The sequence below is a fragment of the Gracilinanus agilis genome, chromosome 1 (genome assembly GCF_016433145.1).
Source record: "Gracilinanus agilis isolate LMUSP501 chromosome 1, AgileGrace, whole genome shotgun sequence".
Classification (NCBI taxonomy): Eukaryota; Metazoa; Chordata; class Mammalia; order Didelphimorphia; family Didelphidae; genus Gracilinanus; species Gracilinanus agilis.
The window spans coordinates 644,756,420-644,772,897 of NC_058130.1; the positions used below are offsets into that span (position 1 = coordinate 644,756,420).

The following is a 16,478-nucleotide window of genomic DNA, read 5'->3' on the forward strand; positions in this document are numbered from 1 at the left end:
ATGTCTATATTGCCCTCTTGTTGTAGGACTTCAGGGCAATTTTGCTGAATTATTTCTGTTAGTATGGAGTCCAGGTTTCTATTAATTTCTGGTTTTTCTGGAAGACCGATTATTCTCAAATTGTCTCTTCTAGACCGGTTTTCTTGGTCTGTAACTCTCTCATTGAGATATTTCATGTTTCCTTCTATTTTTTCAGTCTTTTGGCTTTGTTTTATTTGTTCTTGTTGTCTTGAGAGATCATTAGTTTCTACTTGCTCAATTCTAGCCTTTAGGGATTGATTTTCAGCTGTAATCTTTCGGTTTTCGGCCATAATCTTCTGGTTTTCGGCCATAATCTTCTGGTTTTCGGCCATAATCTTCTGGTATTCCTTTTCAATCTGGTCATTTCTGATGTTCAATTTGCTTATCAGTTCATTTGGTTTCTGAGCCTCACTTTCCAGTTGTTTTTTTTTTTTTTTTTTTTTGTTATTTTCTTGCCAGATCTCTTCCATTTTCCTCAAAATCTCAGTTTTGAACTCTTCCATAGCTTGTGAGGAGTTTTCCTTATTTGAGGGGGGTCCAGATGCTTGTTTGTTCTCCTCCTCTGTTTGCTCGGTTGTCTGGATTTTCTCTGTGTAAAAGCTGTCGAGTGTTAAAGACTTCTTTTTCTTGTTGTTATTCTTTCTCTTCTGAACTTCCTGAGACTGAGTAGCCATCGTTAGCCCAGCAGCTTCTCAGATTTATCCTCGCGCTCAGTGTCTGTCCGCGATCTATTGGCTCCTGAGGTCTGAGTTCTGGTTTTTTCCAAGGTCAAGCCCCCTGGTGGGCCCCCTTGCTTGATCCTCTGCCGGAGGTTTCTTTACAAGTCTCAGGGCGCTGCTTCCACAGTCGTATACCTGTCCACACTGGTTCCCCACTTAGGCTTTATTTCTTGGCTGTATCTGCCTCCACCCACACCTCCGCAGTGTCTGTGCTCTCAGTGTGCGCTCTGCGCCCTGCGTCCTGCTCCCGCGTTCAGATTTCGCCTGCGTTTTTTGGCTTAATGGGGTCCTAAGTCTTGCTGCTCTCAGGAACAGGTCACGGAGCTGCCAATGACTCGATGGGTGCCCCAAACTTGCTCTATTTCTTTTTAGCTGGCTTCGGAGCTATAGATGTGTGTGGAGGGGGTGGGGTGGTTGCTCAGCCCACGATTTCGTGAGGGCTGTTTCACCCCTTTATAGCATGGAAATGCCTCGATTCCACGTACCTTCCACGTTGTGCCCTGTTGTGGGGGTTCCTCCGTTCGTCTGGACTTATTTTTATGTCCCCTTGAGGAGTTTTGTGTGTTTTGGTCAGGAGAGGTTAAGAGCTGCTTCTTACTCTGCCGCCATCTTAACCCGGAACCTCTCGGAATGCATTTTTTCATTATGAATCATTTGGAATTGTCTTGGATCATTATATAGATCAGAGTAGCCAAATCTTTCATAGTTGACCATCATTATGACATTGTTATTACTGTGAACAATGATCTCCCATTTCATCTCATTTCCTTTTGTATCAGTTCATGTAGTTCTTATATTTTTTCTCAGATCACCTCCTTTGTTATTTCTATTGAACAATAGTACTCCATCACAATCATATGCCACAACTTCTTTAGCCACTCCCCAATTAATGAGTATCCCCTCAATTTCTACTTCTTTGCCACCCCCAAAAAAGCTACTATCAATATTTTATATATATATAGGCCCTCTTCCTTTTGATCTCTTTAAGATACATATATAATAGTGGTATTGTTGTTTCAAAGGGTGTGTGTGTGTGTGTGTGTGTGTGTGTGTGTGTGTGTGTGTGTGTGTGTATCCAAATGAATTGTTCTCCATAATGATGGTTGGAGCACTTTACAACTCCAGCAGTAGTGAATTAGTATCCCAATTTTTCCATATCCCCTCCAGTATTTGGAATTTTTCTTTTGTGTCATGTTATCTAAACTGATAAGTGTGAGGGGGTTATCTTAGAGGTTTTTTAATTTACATTCCTCTCATCAGTAGTGATTTGGAGCTCATTTTTCATGTGGCTATGGATACCTTTGATTTCTTCTGAAAACTACCTGTTCAATAAACCTTTGACCATTTTATGAATTTGGCTTAGTTTTCTATACATTTAAGAAATGAGGTCTTCCTTAGAGAAAATTATTGTGATTCACTCCTTCCCCATTTTTCTGTTCTTCTAATTTTGGCTTCATTAGTTTGGTTTGTGCAAAAGTCTTTTAATTTCATATAATGGAAATTATTTATATTACTTTTTATAATCCACTCTATCTCATCTGTTCATAAATTCTTATGGTCCTATTTTTGTGGCTATATAAAATAATTCTATGACAATATAATTATTATGGCACTAACTAAAGAAATTAACTCAGGTAGGATTGTAATTTTCATTATACTGGCTCAGCCTACAAATGTCCAGTGAGTATTTCTCCAATTGGTTAGAACTATCTGTATGTGAAAAGTATTTTGTATTTGTGTCCACACAATCCCTTGGTTTGTCTTTGCAGATACTCCCAAGTATTTTATATTGTCTATAGTTATTTTAAGTGGAATTTTTTTCAATATCTCTTGTTCATGGGTTTTGTTAATGGTATGTAGAGATCGATTGTTTCTACGATTTCTTCTATGACACACTCATTTTTTGAGGTTTAAATATTTAGTTTCTAATTAGCTTTTAATCTATGTAGCTATAGCCCTTTATTAAATAGTCTGAATATATTTTAATATTTTTGTTTTTCTACATTTTATTATTAGTTTTTATGCCTTAATATATAATCATTTTTAGTGAAAGCACGATGTACAGCTAAGAAAAATATATAAAACTTTCTATTCCCATTAAGTTTTCTTCAGAGATCTATTATATTTATTTTTTCTGAGATTAGAATCATCTCCTTAACTTCTTTATTTTTCATTTTATGGTTAAATTTATCTAGCTATGAGAGGGGAAAGTTGAGATCTTCCACTAGAAGACTTTTACAGGGGATGAGGAAAAATTGTGATACTTACTACTGCTGGAGTTGTAAAGTGCTCCAACCATCATTCTGAATCTGCCTAGTACTAGGTACCTTGTTCCCTGCTACTGCACGTGCTAATAGTCCTTTTGGTTATGAAACTATGACCAGAACCCCTACTCTTTTGTGACTGACCAAAAATATTCCTCTCTATCTGGTAAGTGGAAGTTAGAACTGCTAATGGGCAATAAAGTTGCCAATCAGCACCAGAGCTACCCAGTTCCAGAAAAGGTCCACTATAATCTCTTTCTAACCAATTGCTAGAACCCCTCACCATCTCTGGTATGAGAACTCCTGAATCTACTGCTATTTCTGTGGTCATTGTGGTTTTAGCCACCTGTGTGAACTCCAGATAGGCTTTTGCCATGGTGTCACATATCTCTTGTCCAAACTCCTAGGCTGTCTTAGGAAAAATGTCTTACTCTGACCTTCTGTTGGTTCTGCCACACTCCAAAATATTATTTGAGGCATTTAAATTTTTCTGGGAGGGGAATGTCGCTGACTATAATCCACCATCTTGGCTTGGTCTTTCCCGTACTCACATATGTAATTTTTATAAGAACTTTTTTCAGTTTAAAGTTTTAAATTATTCCATACTTCTAATTTCTCCCATGGTTCAGTTCATCTTGAACACTATAAACAAATACGTCCACTTAAAATGTCATTTTCTTTCTGAAGAACCTATAGTGAGAAACCCCAGTTTGATTTTACATAAAATGGCCTATCATGCCTAGTTAGCTGTATTTCTCTTTATTCATGCTGTGAATATTTGCTCAAGTCAGGCTGGTTTCCTCTTGCAACCCATACAATCTATGCCTCATTGCCATCTTCTTGTCTTTCCTCATTTTTCTAGTTTAAGATGTCCTCCCAGCCCATTTCCCTTCAGCAAAATCATCCTATAATTTCCCAGTCTATTTTAATTAGGGCCAATTCCCTCTGAGAAGAAACCTTTCCTAGAGTAAGCAGAACCCATAATGATATCTCTCCTGCTGTGAATTACTTTATGATTATGTATATACAGTGTGTGGCATTTCTATCTCGAATGCGTTAAATTCTTCTTTAGTTGAGGCAGCTGGTTTGTGCCCTGGATAGTATCCTGGGTCTACTGTTAGGAAAATCTTGTTTCAAATCTAGCCTCAGATACTTTCTGTATGACCCTGGGTAATTTATTTAACCTCTGTGGGCTTCATTTTCTCATCTCTAAAGTAGGTAACAATGGCACCTAGTTCCCAGGGTTGATGAGAAAAACAAATGAGATATGGCAAAGTGTCATGAAAACCCAAAGTAGTGTATAAAAGCTGGTTATTTTATGTCTTGTCTTGTCTTCTAAACTAAAAGGACAAATTCCTTAATATTTTTATATTTCTTTTATATTTCTTACAGTAGTGTGCACACTAAACATTTGATGAAGTCTTACTCATTGCCTTAATATTTATTTATGAATGAATAATTGTTTGAATGAAGTGAAATGAATAGATGAAAATATAAGGGAGGAAAAGTACTGCAAATGAATAAGTAAGGGTGAGATTCATGCTGGGAGGCAGCAAGGCAAAGTAGAAAGAACACTTTCTCTGCAAAAGGACTTGAGTTAAAATGCCACCTCTAATATTTACTCTCTGTGTGACCTTTGGCAAATCAGTTATACTCCTTGAGTCTTATGTTCCTCCCTTTGTTCAATGAGGGGGTTGGGCTAGTTGATGTCAATGGTTCCCAGACTAATTGGAACCAAAGTAAATAATTATATATGTTTTGTGAAATACTATCACACTTAAAAAATTATGACTTTGAAATCCATAGAGAAATGCGGGAATACTGATGTGAACTATTACAATGTGAAGTAAGCAGAATTAAGAAAACAAAACAAGGGGGCAGCTGGGTAGCTCAGTAGATTGAGAGCCAGGCCTAGAGACGGGAGTTCCTAGGTTCAAATCCGGCCTCAGACACTTCCCAGCTGTGTGACCCTGGGCAAGTCACTTGACCCCCATTGCCTACCCTTACCACTCTTCCACCTATAAGTCAATACACAGAAGTTAAGGGTTTAAAAAATAAAAAAATCTAAAAAAAAAAAAGAAAACAAAACAAAAAATGGCTGCTACAATGTACATTAAAAGAACAGGAATAAGAAAAAGGGAATGGAAGATTTTTTTATTGATAAAGAATAAAGAAGTATATCACTGTCTGTAATGTATGTTTTATATAGCAAGTCAGTTTTGTATGTTTTATATAATCTCATTACTACTTTCATATTTTATGGGATAGTACAAAATCATTAAAATTGTTAAGTTTATAATTTTAAAATTCTAATAACCAAGCTTGTTCTGAAAGAAGAGATGAATAATTCTACCTCTGCTTCTTTGCAGGACTGCATATTTTGTCAGATGTGCTTGATGTATTATATTATCTTACTGAAATTTAAAAACCTTTTCTTTTATTCTTATGAAGGATGACTTTTTGTTTAGTGTAGGGGAAAAGATATATTTATCCTTCAAGGTGATATAAGAACAAAAGATGTCAACTAAAAAAAGAATGGGAAATAAATACTCTCTTCTTGGCCATTTCATAGTGACTTATTTTTGTCTATTTGGGGCATATAGTAAATTTCTTTTTTATGACTATTTGTTCACACTGATTATCTCCTTTCTTAGATTATAAGCTCCCTGAAGGCCAATGCAATATCTCACTTAGGTTTACATAGTTCTTTGTAAGTGGTTGTCAATGATTGACTAATTCCCACAGGACCATAACAAATTTTGTCCTTTGGTAATGAAAAAAATAGCCATGATTTTAGAAGTTTCCTTCTGTCTAGAAATAACCCCAGTAGTGCTTGTTCTGTGAGAAATGTATTTCTCACAGAACAGGAATATTTAGACCTTCACTAAGCAATCAATTTAGTTAACGTGTTGAGTTCACCATACTCCAAGTTCCCACAATTCATGCTTCATACCTCCTATTCTCTCACATTGTCTTTAATCCAGTGCAATGATATACCTGAAGTTTGAACCTTTTGACTAATAATTTTACTAATTTTGCTTTCTTCTATAAGATATGAAAGTGTCAATGGGATTTTATAAAACATATAGGACAGATTTGCTATGAAAGGACAGTTATATACCTTATTCTTTATTAATAAAAAATCTTTCATTCATTTCTTTAGGTGTTCCTCTCTGAGGTATCAAAGGACTACAAACTCCGTTTTGCCCTATCCTCACTCTGTCTCTGTCATTGTCTCTGTTTCTCTCTCTCTCTGTTTCTCCTGCAATATAGACAATAAAACATAAAAGTCTGCTTTTCAAGATAGTAGAAATATAATAAGTATCTTTAAAATTTTTTCTCTCTCTTGCTCATTTATTTGGTTGTGGAAGCAACTGGGTAGCTCTTTTTAATTTAATTTAATTATAAGGCCCCTTAGACTCATAGCTTCCTTGATTGTAAATTAAGTAGCCTGTTTGATATATGTTTTTGTCTCTACTTTGTTTCTGTATTGTTTTACATTATTATTCTCTTTGTATAAAAAGTCTCCTCAAAGCATAGGTATCTTTCATATTTGTTGAGATGTGATAAGGATTGAAATATGGCAATGGAAGACTATGCCTAATTCAACAGAAAAAGGTTAGGTTTCAATTCAATAGAATAAAGATTTTCACATTGTAAGCACTTAATAAATGTTTCATTTGTTCATGAGATAAAGAAAACAACTGCAAGAAAGAACTCAACTTCTAAGAACAAAACTCCTTGTTTTGTTATAGATTTTGTTTCTTTTTTTCCATCAGGGAAAATAGTTCTTAGATTGGGAAATATAGAACAAAAATAGTTAGCAGGGAATTGAAATTTATGATAAGTAAAGAAATCTAAGTTAAAGTAAAGTACTAAAAAAGTACCCAACTTTTCTCAATAAATTAAAATACCAGGCCTGAAAGAACTGGTTTTCATGGGAACTAAAATAATTTGTAGCTATTATTAGTGAACATCTTTTTAAATTATCCTTTAAAAAGTGATGTTTAATGGAAGAGATTTCATAGGACTAAAGAGAAGCAAATGTTACCCTTTCAAAAAGGGTAAGAAAATGGATTTTTAACGAGCATTATTACATTTTTTTGAAAATTTTTATTTAATTAATTTATAATATTTTCCCATGGTTACATGATTCAGGTTCCTTCCCTTCCCTTCTCCACCCCCCTTCCATAGCCAATAAGCAGTTCCATTGGGTTTTAGATGTGTCATTGATCAAGATTTATTGCCATATTATTGATATTTGCACTAGGGTAATCATTTAGAGTCTACGTCACCAATCATATCTGCATTGGCCTATGTGATCAAGCAGTCGTTTTTCTTCTGTGTTTCTACTCCCACAGTTCTTTCTCTGGATGTGAGTAGCTTTCTTACTTAATGAGCATTATTAAAAGGAGTCATTTGAGGGGCAGCTGGGTAGCTCAGTGGATTGAGAGCCAGGCATAGAGACGGGAGGTCCTAGGTTCAAATCTGGCCTCAGACACTTCCCAGCTGTGTGACCCCGGGCAAGTCACTTGACCCCCATTGCCTACCCTTACCAATCTTCCACCTATAAGTCAATACACAGAAGTTAAGGGTTTAAAAAATTCAATAAATAAATAAATAAATAATCAAATAAATAAATAAATAAATAAATAAATAAATAAATACGTAAATGAATACGTAAATAAATAAATAAATAAATAAAAGGAGTCATTTGAGATCACTTGAAAAGGAAAGCAGTATCTGCAAGAAGTCAGTATTTGTTCACTAAAGACAAGTTATGCACAACTATCATTTTTCCTTTTTAGCAAGGATACTAGACTAGTGAATGATGGGAATGCCACAGCTATGGTATGACTTGATTTCAGCAAAGCATTTGACCAAATATTTCACAATATCTTTCTAGACGAGACATAAAAATATAGCCTCAATGATAGCATAATTCGCTAAAATTATAGCTAGTCAAAAACTAGATCCAAAGAGCAGTGATTAAATAGAACAGTGCTATTGCAGAAGGAAGGATTTATGGTGGGTTGTCACAGGTCTTCATCTTTGGGCCTATCCTATTCAATGATTTAAATGAAGCCCATACTTATTAAATATGTAGATTATAGGATCATAATCCAAAATTAGATTAAGTAAAATATCAGGCAAATCAAATAAGATGGAATTTAATGGTAATAAGGGCAAAGTCCTATATTTGGATTTTTAAGATCAACCGTATTTGTACAGATTTTGTCAGATCATAGTTCATAAGAAAATGATTTGAAAGTTTTAGTGATCTATCTGCCAAATCCTTAGGAGTTAGCAATACAAGAAGACTGCCTAAAAAGTAAGTATAATCTTAGACTGAATTAAAAGAATCATTATATCCAGAACAAGGAATTTTATCACTTTTCTCTCTCATATCACATCTGAAGTATTATGCTCAGTTTGGGGTACCATATTTGGGAAAGACATTGAAAAGCTGTAATGTGTGCAGGGAAGAGTGATCAAGGCATAAAGACAGAAATGGGAGATGAATTTTGATGTACTCTATCTACTCTTTTCATGCCATAGCTAGATTATTCTGTTTCATTCCTGGAGTAGAACTTTATGGAAGTCATTGGTGAATTAGATAGTAACTTGAGTATATACCAAATGAGTACTGGATTTAAGAAATTAGGTATATTTTATTTTTAGAGAAATTTCATTTTATTTTATTAATAATTTCACTTTATTTTAGAAAAAACTTAAGGGAGCACTCATAGCTGTCTTCAAGAATTCGAAGGCTACAATATGAAAGAATTAGATTTTTTTGCTTGGTTTAATAGGGCAGAATTGGAACAATAGATAAAAGTTGCAAAGGCACATTTTAGGCTTTACATAAAGAAAAAAATTTCCAACAAACAGAGCCATACAGAAGTGGAATGGGATGCCTTGATAGATATTCATTATAATTTTCCAGAAGTCTTGGAGTAAAAACTGACTTGCTCTTATCGAGGTCTAATGTGTCATAATATGCTTCTGAGTTCTTTTTCAGTTCTGAGATTTTGTCACTCGAAATTATCATACAGTGAATGCTATATGTAAGTCATTTAAGGAATTGGCAATATTTACCTTGGACAAAAGAAGATAATGACCGATGATAGAAGTATATTTAAATGAAGGTTGGGGTTTGTTTTGGGTAGTCATAGAGGACAAAACTAGAACCAGTGAGCAAAAGACAATATGAAAAAAGTGAATCAAATTGAAAGGAGAGGTAGATTTCAAGTAAATGAAAAGAGAAAAACAAATAGAACGGTATAAAAATGAAATAGGTTGCTTTCTGAGGTATCCATTCATCAATGAAAGGAAGCTACATTGATACCAATTAAGGGCATTTTAGAGGTAGAATTCCTTCTCAGTTATGAGTTTCAATAGATGACCTCAGAAGACTCTTTTAACTCAGTGACTCAATAATTCTATAAATACCTGCATATTCTAGCACTACCTGCATATTCTAATACTTAATATGGGGAGATAAGAAGATCAGTTATAGGAGATACTGTCAAAATTCTGATACACTAAATATAGACTAATTTTTTTATAGTTTGATATATATAACACTTAGGGGTACTATCATTTGCACATGAGTCTCCTCAAACAGACTACTCTAGGTTCAAGACACTCACTTTGTAGGTCTATAAGCACTCAAAAATGATGGGTCAAAAGCATCCATTAATATATAGAGTTGGTTCAAAACAAAAGCACTTATGAAGCAGCATGGGTTTTTTTTAATAATATCTGGGAAGTGTGGCAGAAATTAGTTTTAAATCAAAAGCTTACATCATTTACCATAACAGGCTCAAAATAGATAAGTAACTTGAATATTAAAGAGTATTCCATTAAAAGAAAACTAGAAAAGAACTATACCTTTTGCAGATATGGTTAAGACATATGTGTTTTAATAACATATATATTTCCTAATATGCCTTTCTCTTGCCCAAAGAACTATCCTTTATAACAAAAAACAAGAAAAGTGTGTAAAACCTACTCAACAAAAATCAACCAACATATCAACTAAGTTCTAGATTATATGCAGTATTCTATACCCATAGTACCCTCCCATTGCAAAGAAAGGAGAGAAGTCCATTCTCATATCTCTTATTTGGATCAAAGCTAAACTATTACAATTTTTAAAATTGAATATTTCTATTGTAAACTTAATAGTCATCAATAAGCATAAATATTTCAGTATGCAAAGAACAAGAGACTTGTTTATAAAAATTATTAGCATGAATTTTAGAAGTAAATATTAGGTGAAGCATGGGTGTGATATGTATTTACATGTGTATAAATTAAAATAAATGCTTTGTAATTATAATCAATAAGTTCATATCTGAATAAGAAACGGGCAAATGAAATCCCTACCTTCTTTGCAGAAGTGAGACATCATTAATGAGGAACAATACATAAATCGTTAACATCCTAACATCATTAGTTTTCTACACAGTTTTGTCTTCCTTCTGTTCTAGTCTTTGTAATAATGGAAGCCTTGCTGGGTATAGAAGGGGTAGGGACACATTTAAAAATGATGGTGTATGGGGGCAGCTGGGTAGCTCAGTGGAGTGAGAGTCAGGCCTAGAGACAGGAGGTCCTAGGTTCAAATCTGGCCTCAGACACTTCTCAGCTGTGTGACCCTGGGCGGGTCACTTGACCCCCATTGCCCACCCTTACCAATCTTCCACCTATGAGACAATACACCGAAGTACAAGGGTTAAAAAAAAATGATGGTGTAAAAAGCAAAATGTATCCAAAAATAGTATAAAGGAGAATAGCAGTAGTACATTTCTGCCTTAACTTGGGTTAAATGCTTCCACAAATACACACATCCCTACCTATATACACACATATACACCATGAGTACAAAAACTGGATATATCTTGAAAATATTATGGAGAGGAACACATGTAGGCACTCTGATTAGACAGAACACTTGCATAGAAAGGTAAACCAGAATTCCCAAAGTACCGAACTGTCATTGTTTTCTGACCTTGACTGTGCTGCTCCTGCTGACCTTGCTTCTAGCTGGTGGTCTCTGCTGAGATTTGCTTCTGTCTGTTGCTCGCAAGGGGACTGCTCAACTGGGTTCCACTGGAACCAGGCTTGGTTGGTGAGCTTCCTTCTGTTTCTATTCTGCTTTGAGCTAGAATCCTTAGCTGAGGAACTGCCTCTTTCCCTAAGAGGAAGAATGGGTTCCAGCTTTACCTTATGTTCCAGAGACTACATTTCTGCTTTCAGAGAAAACAAACCTTTTATGTATCTAGTATCAAACATGTAAATATCAGAAAAATCCCTCCTCTGCTTTTCTCATTCTCTAGAGAAGATCTGTCAGGTGGTAGTGAGAGCTGAGTGCAACTTTTCTTTTAAGAAGGAAATTTTTTTTCTTTTTGGGGAACTCTTTTGGAACACAGAACAGTCAACCAGCTATTTAATACTTACTGGCATTTATTCTATCTTTGAACCAATTGCATTTGGGATTTCACACTCAATCCTTAGGGTCAAATTTTTGTCTCTCTTATATGTGGTCAGCAACGAACTATCCATGCTTTTGTTCACCTTATACTTCTTGTCTCTAACAATCAAGTAGTTTGTCCTGGAATTGCTAGTTCTTATTGTGTTTCCATGCCTATATAATCTGCCCCCCTAAATATAGTTCATATGTTTAAATGGAAGTCATAGTCAAAATAATCCTGGATTGGTTTCTGCACTGATAAATTAGGTATAACATACTATATGCACAGAGTTGTTGTGAGGATCAAAGGAGATAATAGGTGGAGTTCTGTATATTTCAAAATAATATATGAATGCCATGGTTTTTTTATATTGCATCCTGTATATTTTCCAAACAATTTGAAACATAAAAATTTATAATTCCTTATAGAGACCTACAACTTTCATTCTTAAATATATGTGATATTTTTATTATAAACTTAATAACACCATGAATTCAAATAAATACACTGAATAGATAATTTTCTTTTCTTTTCTTTTTAAACCCTTACCTTCATTCTTGAAGGGCTAGGCAATGGAGGTTAAGTGACTTGCCCAGAGTCACACAGCTGGGAAGTGTCTGAGGCCGGATTTGAACCTAGGACCTCCTGTTTCTAGGCCTGACTCTCAATGCACTGAGCTACCCAGATGCCCCCTAGGTCACACAATTAGGAAGAGTCTGAGGCCACATTTGAACCCACAACCTCTCATCTCTGGGCCTGGTTCTCAATTTACTGAGCCACCTAGCTTTCCCCTGAATAGATAATTTTCAAAGAAAACCTTAATATTTTACTTCTTTATAATTCACAAAATGGACATTTTTTAAAGTCTAAGATTCTTTGGGTCTAGTTATGTGATCTCAAAGCAACTGATCTCAACTTCTATCAGGGAAAGAAAATTTTTGTTGTAGCCAAAAACTTGACATGTATAATTTCAATGGAACTATAGAAAGAAAAATGTTCAGGCTAAAAGTTATATTTATGTTATTGACCTAGTTATTGTTTTTAATGTTTGGGGGAGTACCCTTTCTGTTGCCTTTCATAAGAAATATTAAGAACAAAGATATTGATGCTGGTGAATGATGGCAAAATTTAATTTCTTTCATTACTCAAAATAAACCTATCCCATTTTAGTTCTGTAAACTAAATAAGTTTAGACCCCTGAAATGACACAGAAGATAGATCTCTATTTCTTCTGCTCATGGTGAAACAATGGGGAGAGGCAAGGGCCTATAAAAAATTATCTCAATAAATTTACTCATGAATCCCATATTCTAGACAAGGTTTTTCTTATACAGATTTATGGTATTCTGTTCTTTCATTCAAAAGTTAAAAAATTGGGGTATATGTTTAGAAGTTATAATTTTTCTGTGATAGAAAGCACTTAAGTATCAAGAAAGCAAGAAGTAATCCAAATAATACCTCTTTTAAAAATTGAGAGTGAGAATGAATAGTAAGAATGGAGCTATTTAAAATTGTGTGTATTTAGAGTAAAATAGAAAAAATAAGCGAGAAAAATGTTTATATAAAGCCACAATAATTTATTAGCTTATACTTATATAAATTCTCTGGACTATATGATTTAAATATAATTGAAAGTTAAAATTTGGTTCTTGACATATGAATCAAAAATCTATTTTGTAAGGAAAACAATGAAAAATATACCTTAGGAATTGCTTAGTAGGTCCATATTTTAAGCTCACTTGAATTTTCCTAACAAGAATTGATTAATCTTAGATATAACTGAATTTAATAGAGTTCATCTTTCATGTAATCAGTTCTCTTTCTCTTTTTTTTAACCATCTAGCATTTTGACATGTTTTTCAACATTATATGAAACTAAAATTATAGAATGGGTCAAAACATTTAATTACTTAGATATATTATCATTGCTAAGTCATTATTTATTTCTGAAAATGGTCTATAACTTATGGAACATAAAAATTACTTATACTGGCCAGTATGAAAAGAAAATCACAAATCACAACAATAAGCTTCTATTCTTTCCCATTCCCAAAGTATGTCACATATACCGTTTCATTCTCTATATATGATTAGTTGTTCTTATTTTCAAATTCATTAATTGTATATGTTACCTATAGAGGCCATTTTCTTTCTTTAAAGAACTTTTGTAGCACAGTGTTCTGACTAGATTAAAGACATACATTATAGTCTGCATTCCATGTATTTCATCCCTCTGTAGTCTTAGCTTTCTCTTGGTAGCTATAATGAGTGCTACAGAGAAAGGGCCTACAATCAGATAGTATTACATGAACTTAAAATGTTTATTATGTCTTTGTCTGTCCTTTCACCTTCCTTTACTGCACTCTCTTGTCTGTCTGACTCTCACAGGAGACATGGATTACAACTGGTTGGACCATACGTCTTGGCATAGCAGTGAGGCATCCCCAATGTCTTTGGTGAGACATGTGGAGCCTTACCATTTGTTTCCTTTATCATTTCACTTTTCCTTTGTTTTATTTACACCTTTGCATGTTTTCTTTTTTGTTTCCTTTTTTTTATCCCACACCTTTTAGGGGACAGTCAAAAGGGAAAAAGAAAAACTAGTGAGCAGGCAGTTTTGTCGGACTCTAACACCAGGTCTGAGAGACAAAAGAAAATGGTGTCCTTTGGTGGCCACTCTTTGGAAGAGGACTTGGAATGGTCTGAGCCTCAGATTAAGGACTCTGGGGTAGATACGTGTAGTAGCACGACTCTAAACGAGGAGCATAGCCATAGCGATAAGGTACTGACTGAGATTGTGGAGCCTGCCTTTTAACTTGCTCATTTTGGTCTTCGTTTGCTCTCTGTCACTCATTAAAACAGTACATACTATAAAAGATAGGGTGTTTCCAGAGACAATGTAGTATTTCTTAAGGTGCAGAAAAGAAAAACAAAACCAAAAACTCCTGCTTGCTTGGATTTAAAAAAAAAAACTGTTTGGCAGCACAAGAAACAAAACAAAACAAAACAAAACAGGAACAAAAGGATGGTCTTATGGTCCGATTGAATGAAAGGAATTGGTATGGTTACTATAACCTACAAAATAAATGAAAATGAGGAATTTTTGATTGGCTTATTTGATTATGCATACATGTTTCTTGGGATAAACTTAAATTATTAATAGTTTGAATCCCAGGTAAAAGGGAGAAATTTGCACAAAAAAAAAAGTTGTTTTTCTTTTTTCCCTTTCACTGTCATTTTGTTCTTTTATTTAATTGCCATAGCATTTTTTTTCTTTTTTGTGTAGCCTTAAGTAGTGCTAGAACCATTGCTACTTGCTTTGGTATTTGTTACTTTTGCTTTTAGTTTAGTAGGAATTGGGGTCTATCATATTTAAAACATGGATGTAATTGTCTGGGACTTGTTCTTTGCCTGCTAGTTCTGCATGAAGATGAGCATGAATCTTTTTGAAAATTATGAAACTAATATGATTGCACAAAATATCTGATTTGCTATTCATCATGTAATCTATAATAGTATAGGGACATTATTCAGAAAGCTTTCTTGAGCTATTGAAAAGGGAAATAAATTAATTACTAATGGTTTAAAGGTCAATTAACATTTTCAGGGCATTCTTTGGTATCATAGAGTGAATATGAATGTGCAATTTCCCAAATGGATCAAGAGATCTGAAAGAATCAGTGTACCTTCAAAAAAGCCAGTTCTGAACTCCAACCTTTCTTTTAAATTTGGTTCAATTATCTCCTGTATCAATGAAAATAAAAAGTAATTGGTACATGGTATTGTTTTTATATAATCATATTATTTGAACCCAGAAAGACTTTTTTGTCTTTTGCATTGGTTTGACTTAAAGTATCCTCTTAACAGTGTTTTACTCTTTTCATTCAGAGTAACAAGTCCCTTTATTTTTAAAACTTTTTGTTCTAACAGATTAAACTTGCATATTTATAGCAATTTTAATTTTTTTGGATCACCATCATTCTTACTATGTGAATTTTAACCTTTTTAATAATATGTAATTGAATCATGTTTTATATATATGCATGCATATAATATATACACTATTTAGATTTAATATTTTAAATGTAACCTCCATTATACATATATAATCCATACTTAGATTCAGGAAACTGTGATGTTTTATTCCAATGCCATCTTTAAGTAAATTGAAGACTATGGAAACTTTTTATTATTATTTTCAAAACTAAACAGGTATTTGTGCACTCATAATGTTTTTATGACATTCTGAATTTTAATAAAAAATGAACAGGACTTTGTTTTTAAAGAATTTTAACATTTTAATACATTATTTTAGCATCCTGTAACTTGGCAGCCATCCAAAGATGGAGACCGTTTGATTGGTTGCATTTTATTAAACAAGCGCCTAAAAGATGGAAGTGTTCCCAGAGATTCAGGAGCAATGCTTGGATTGAAGGTTAGTAATGAAAAAAACAAAAAACCCATAGTACTTTAGTGAGATACCTGTTTTCCATGAGATACCTTTTTTCTTTCAGTGTGTTAATGGAGACAAAAAAATGTTAGTTCATTTTGTTTTATTTTCTCTATTTTAGGTATTTCATATTTACCTTCATTGTTTCAAATATCTTTATATAAGAGATAATATTTTTAAAGTTTATCTGCCTTTTAATGTACATACCACACTAATATACAATTTAAGGCATACACATTTTCAAAATGTGTTTTATGTTAGAAATGAACAAATTATTTCTTTTTGACATGAATTATTTTTCCCACGTTTGAATGCTTTGGTGATAGGTGCTTTTATGTTTTAACACATTAACATAATATTTAAAATATTTTACCTTTTATATTCTGTACCTTTTTTTAACCCATACTTTCTATCTTAGAATCAATTATGTGTATTAGTTTCAAGGCAGAAGAGAGATTAGGTCTATGCCATGGTGCTTAAATGACTTGCCCAGGGTCATACATCCAGAAAGTACCTGAACCCAGATTTGAACTCAGGATCTCCCATG

General features: G+C 33.8%; 1 protein-coding gene across 15 annotated transcripts in view; it reads left to right on the top strand.

Moving 5' to 3' along the window:
- RIMS2 (regulating synaptic membrane exocytosis 2) overlaps nucleotides 1-16,478 on the top strand; it is a 505,770-nt gene that overhangs the window by 108,139 nt on the left and 381,153 nt on the right. For 13 of the 15 annotated variants that reach the window (XM_044658242.1, XM_044658245.1, XM_044658232.1 and 10 more), the window contains exons 3-4: nucleotides 13,870-13,937; nucleotides 15,797-15,916. In XM_044658242.1, the coding sequence (XP_044514177.1) occupies nucleotides 13,870-13,937; nucleotides 15,797-15,916 (188 nt within the window). Of the gene's footprint in view, nucleotides 1-13,869; nucleotides 13,938-14,054; nucleotides 14,264-15,796; nucleotides 15,917-16,478 lie in introns of all 15 variants that reach the window. The other 2 variants (XM_044658238.1, XM_044658239.1) reach the window with 1 other exon arrangement.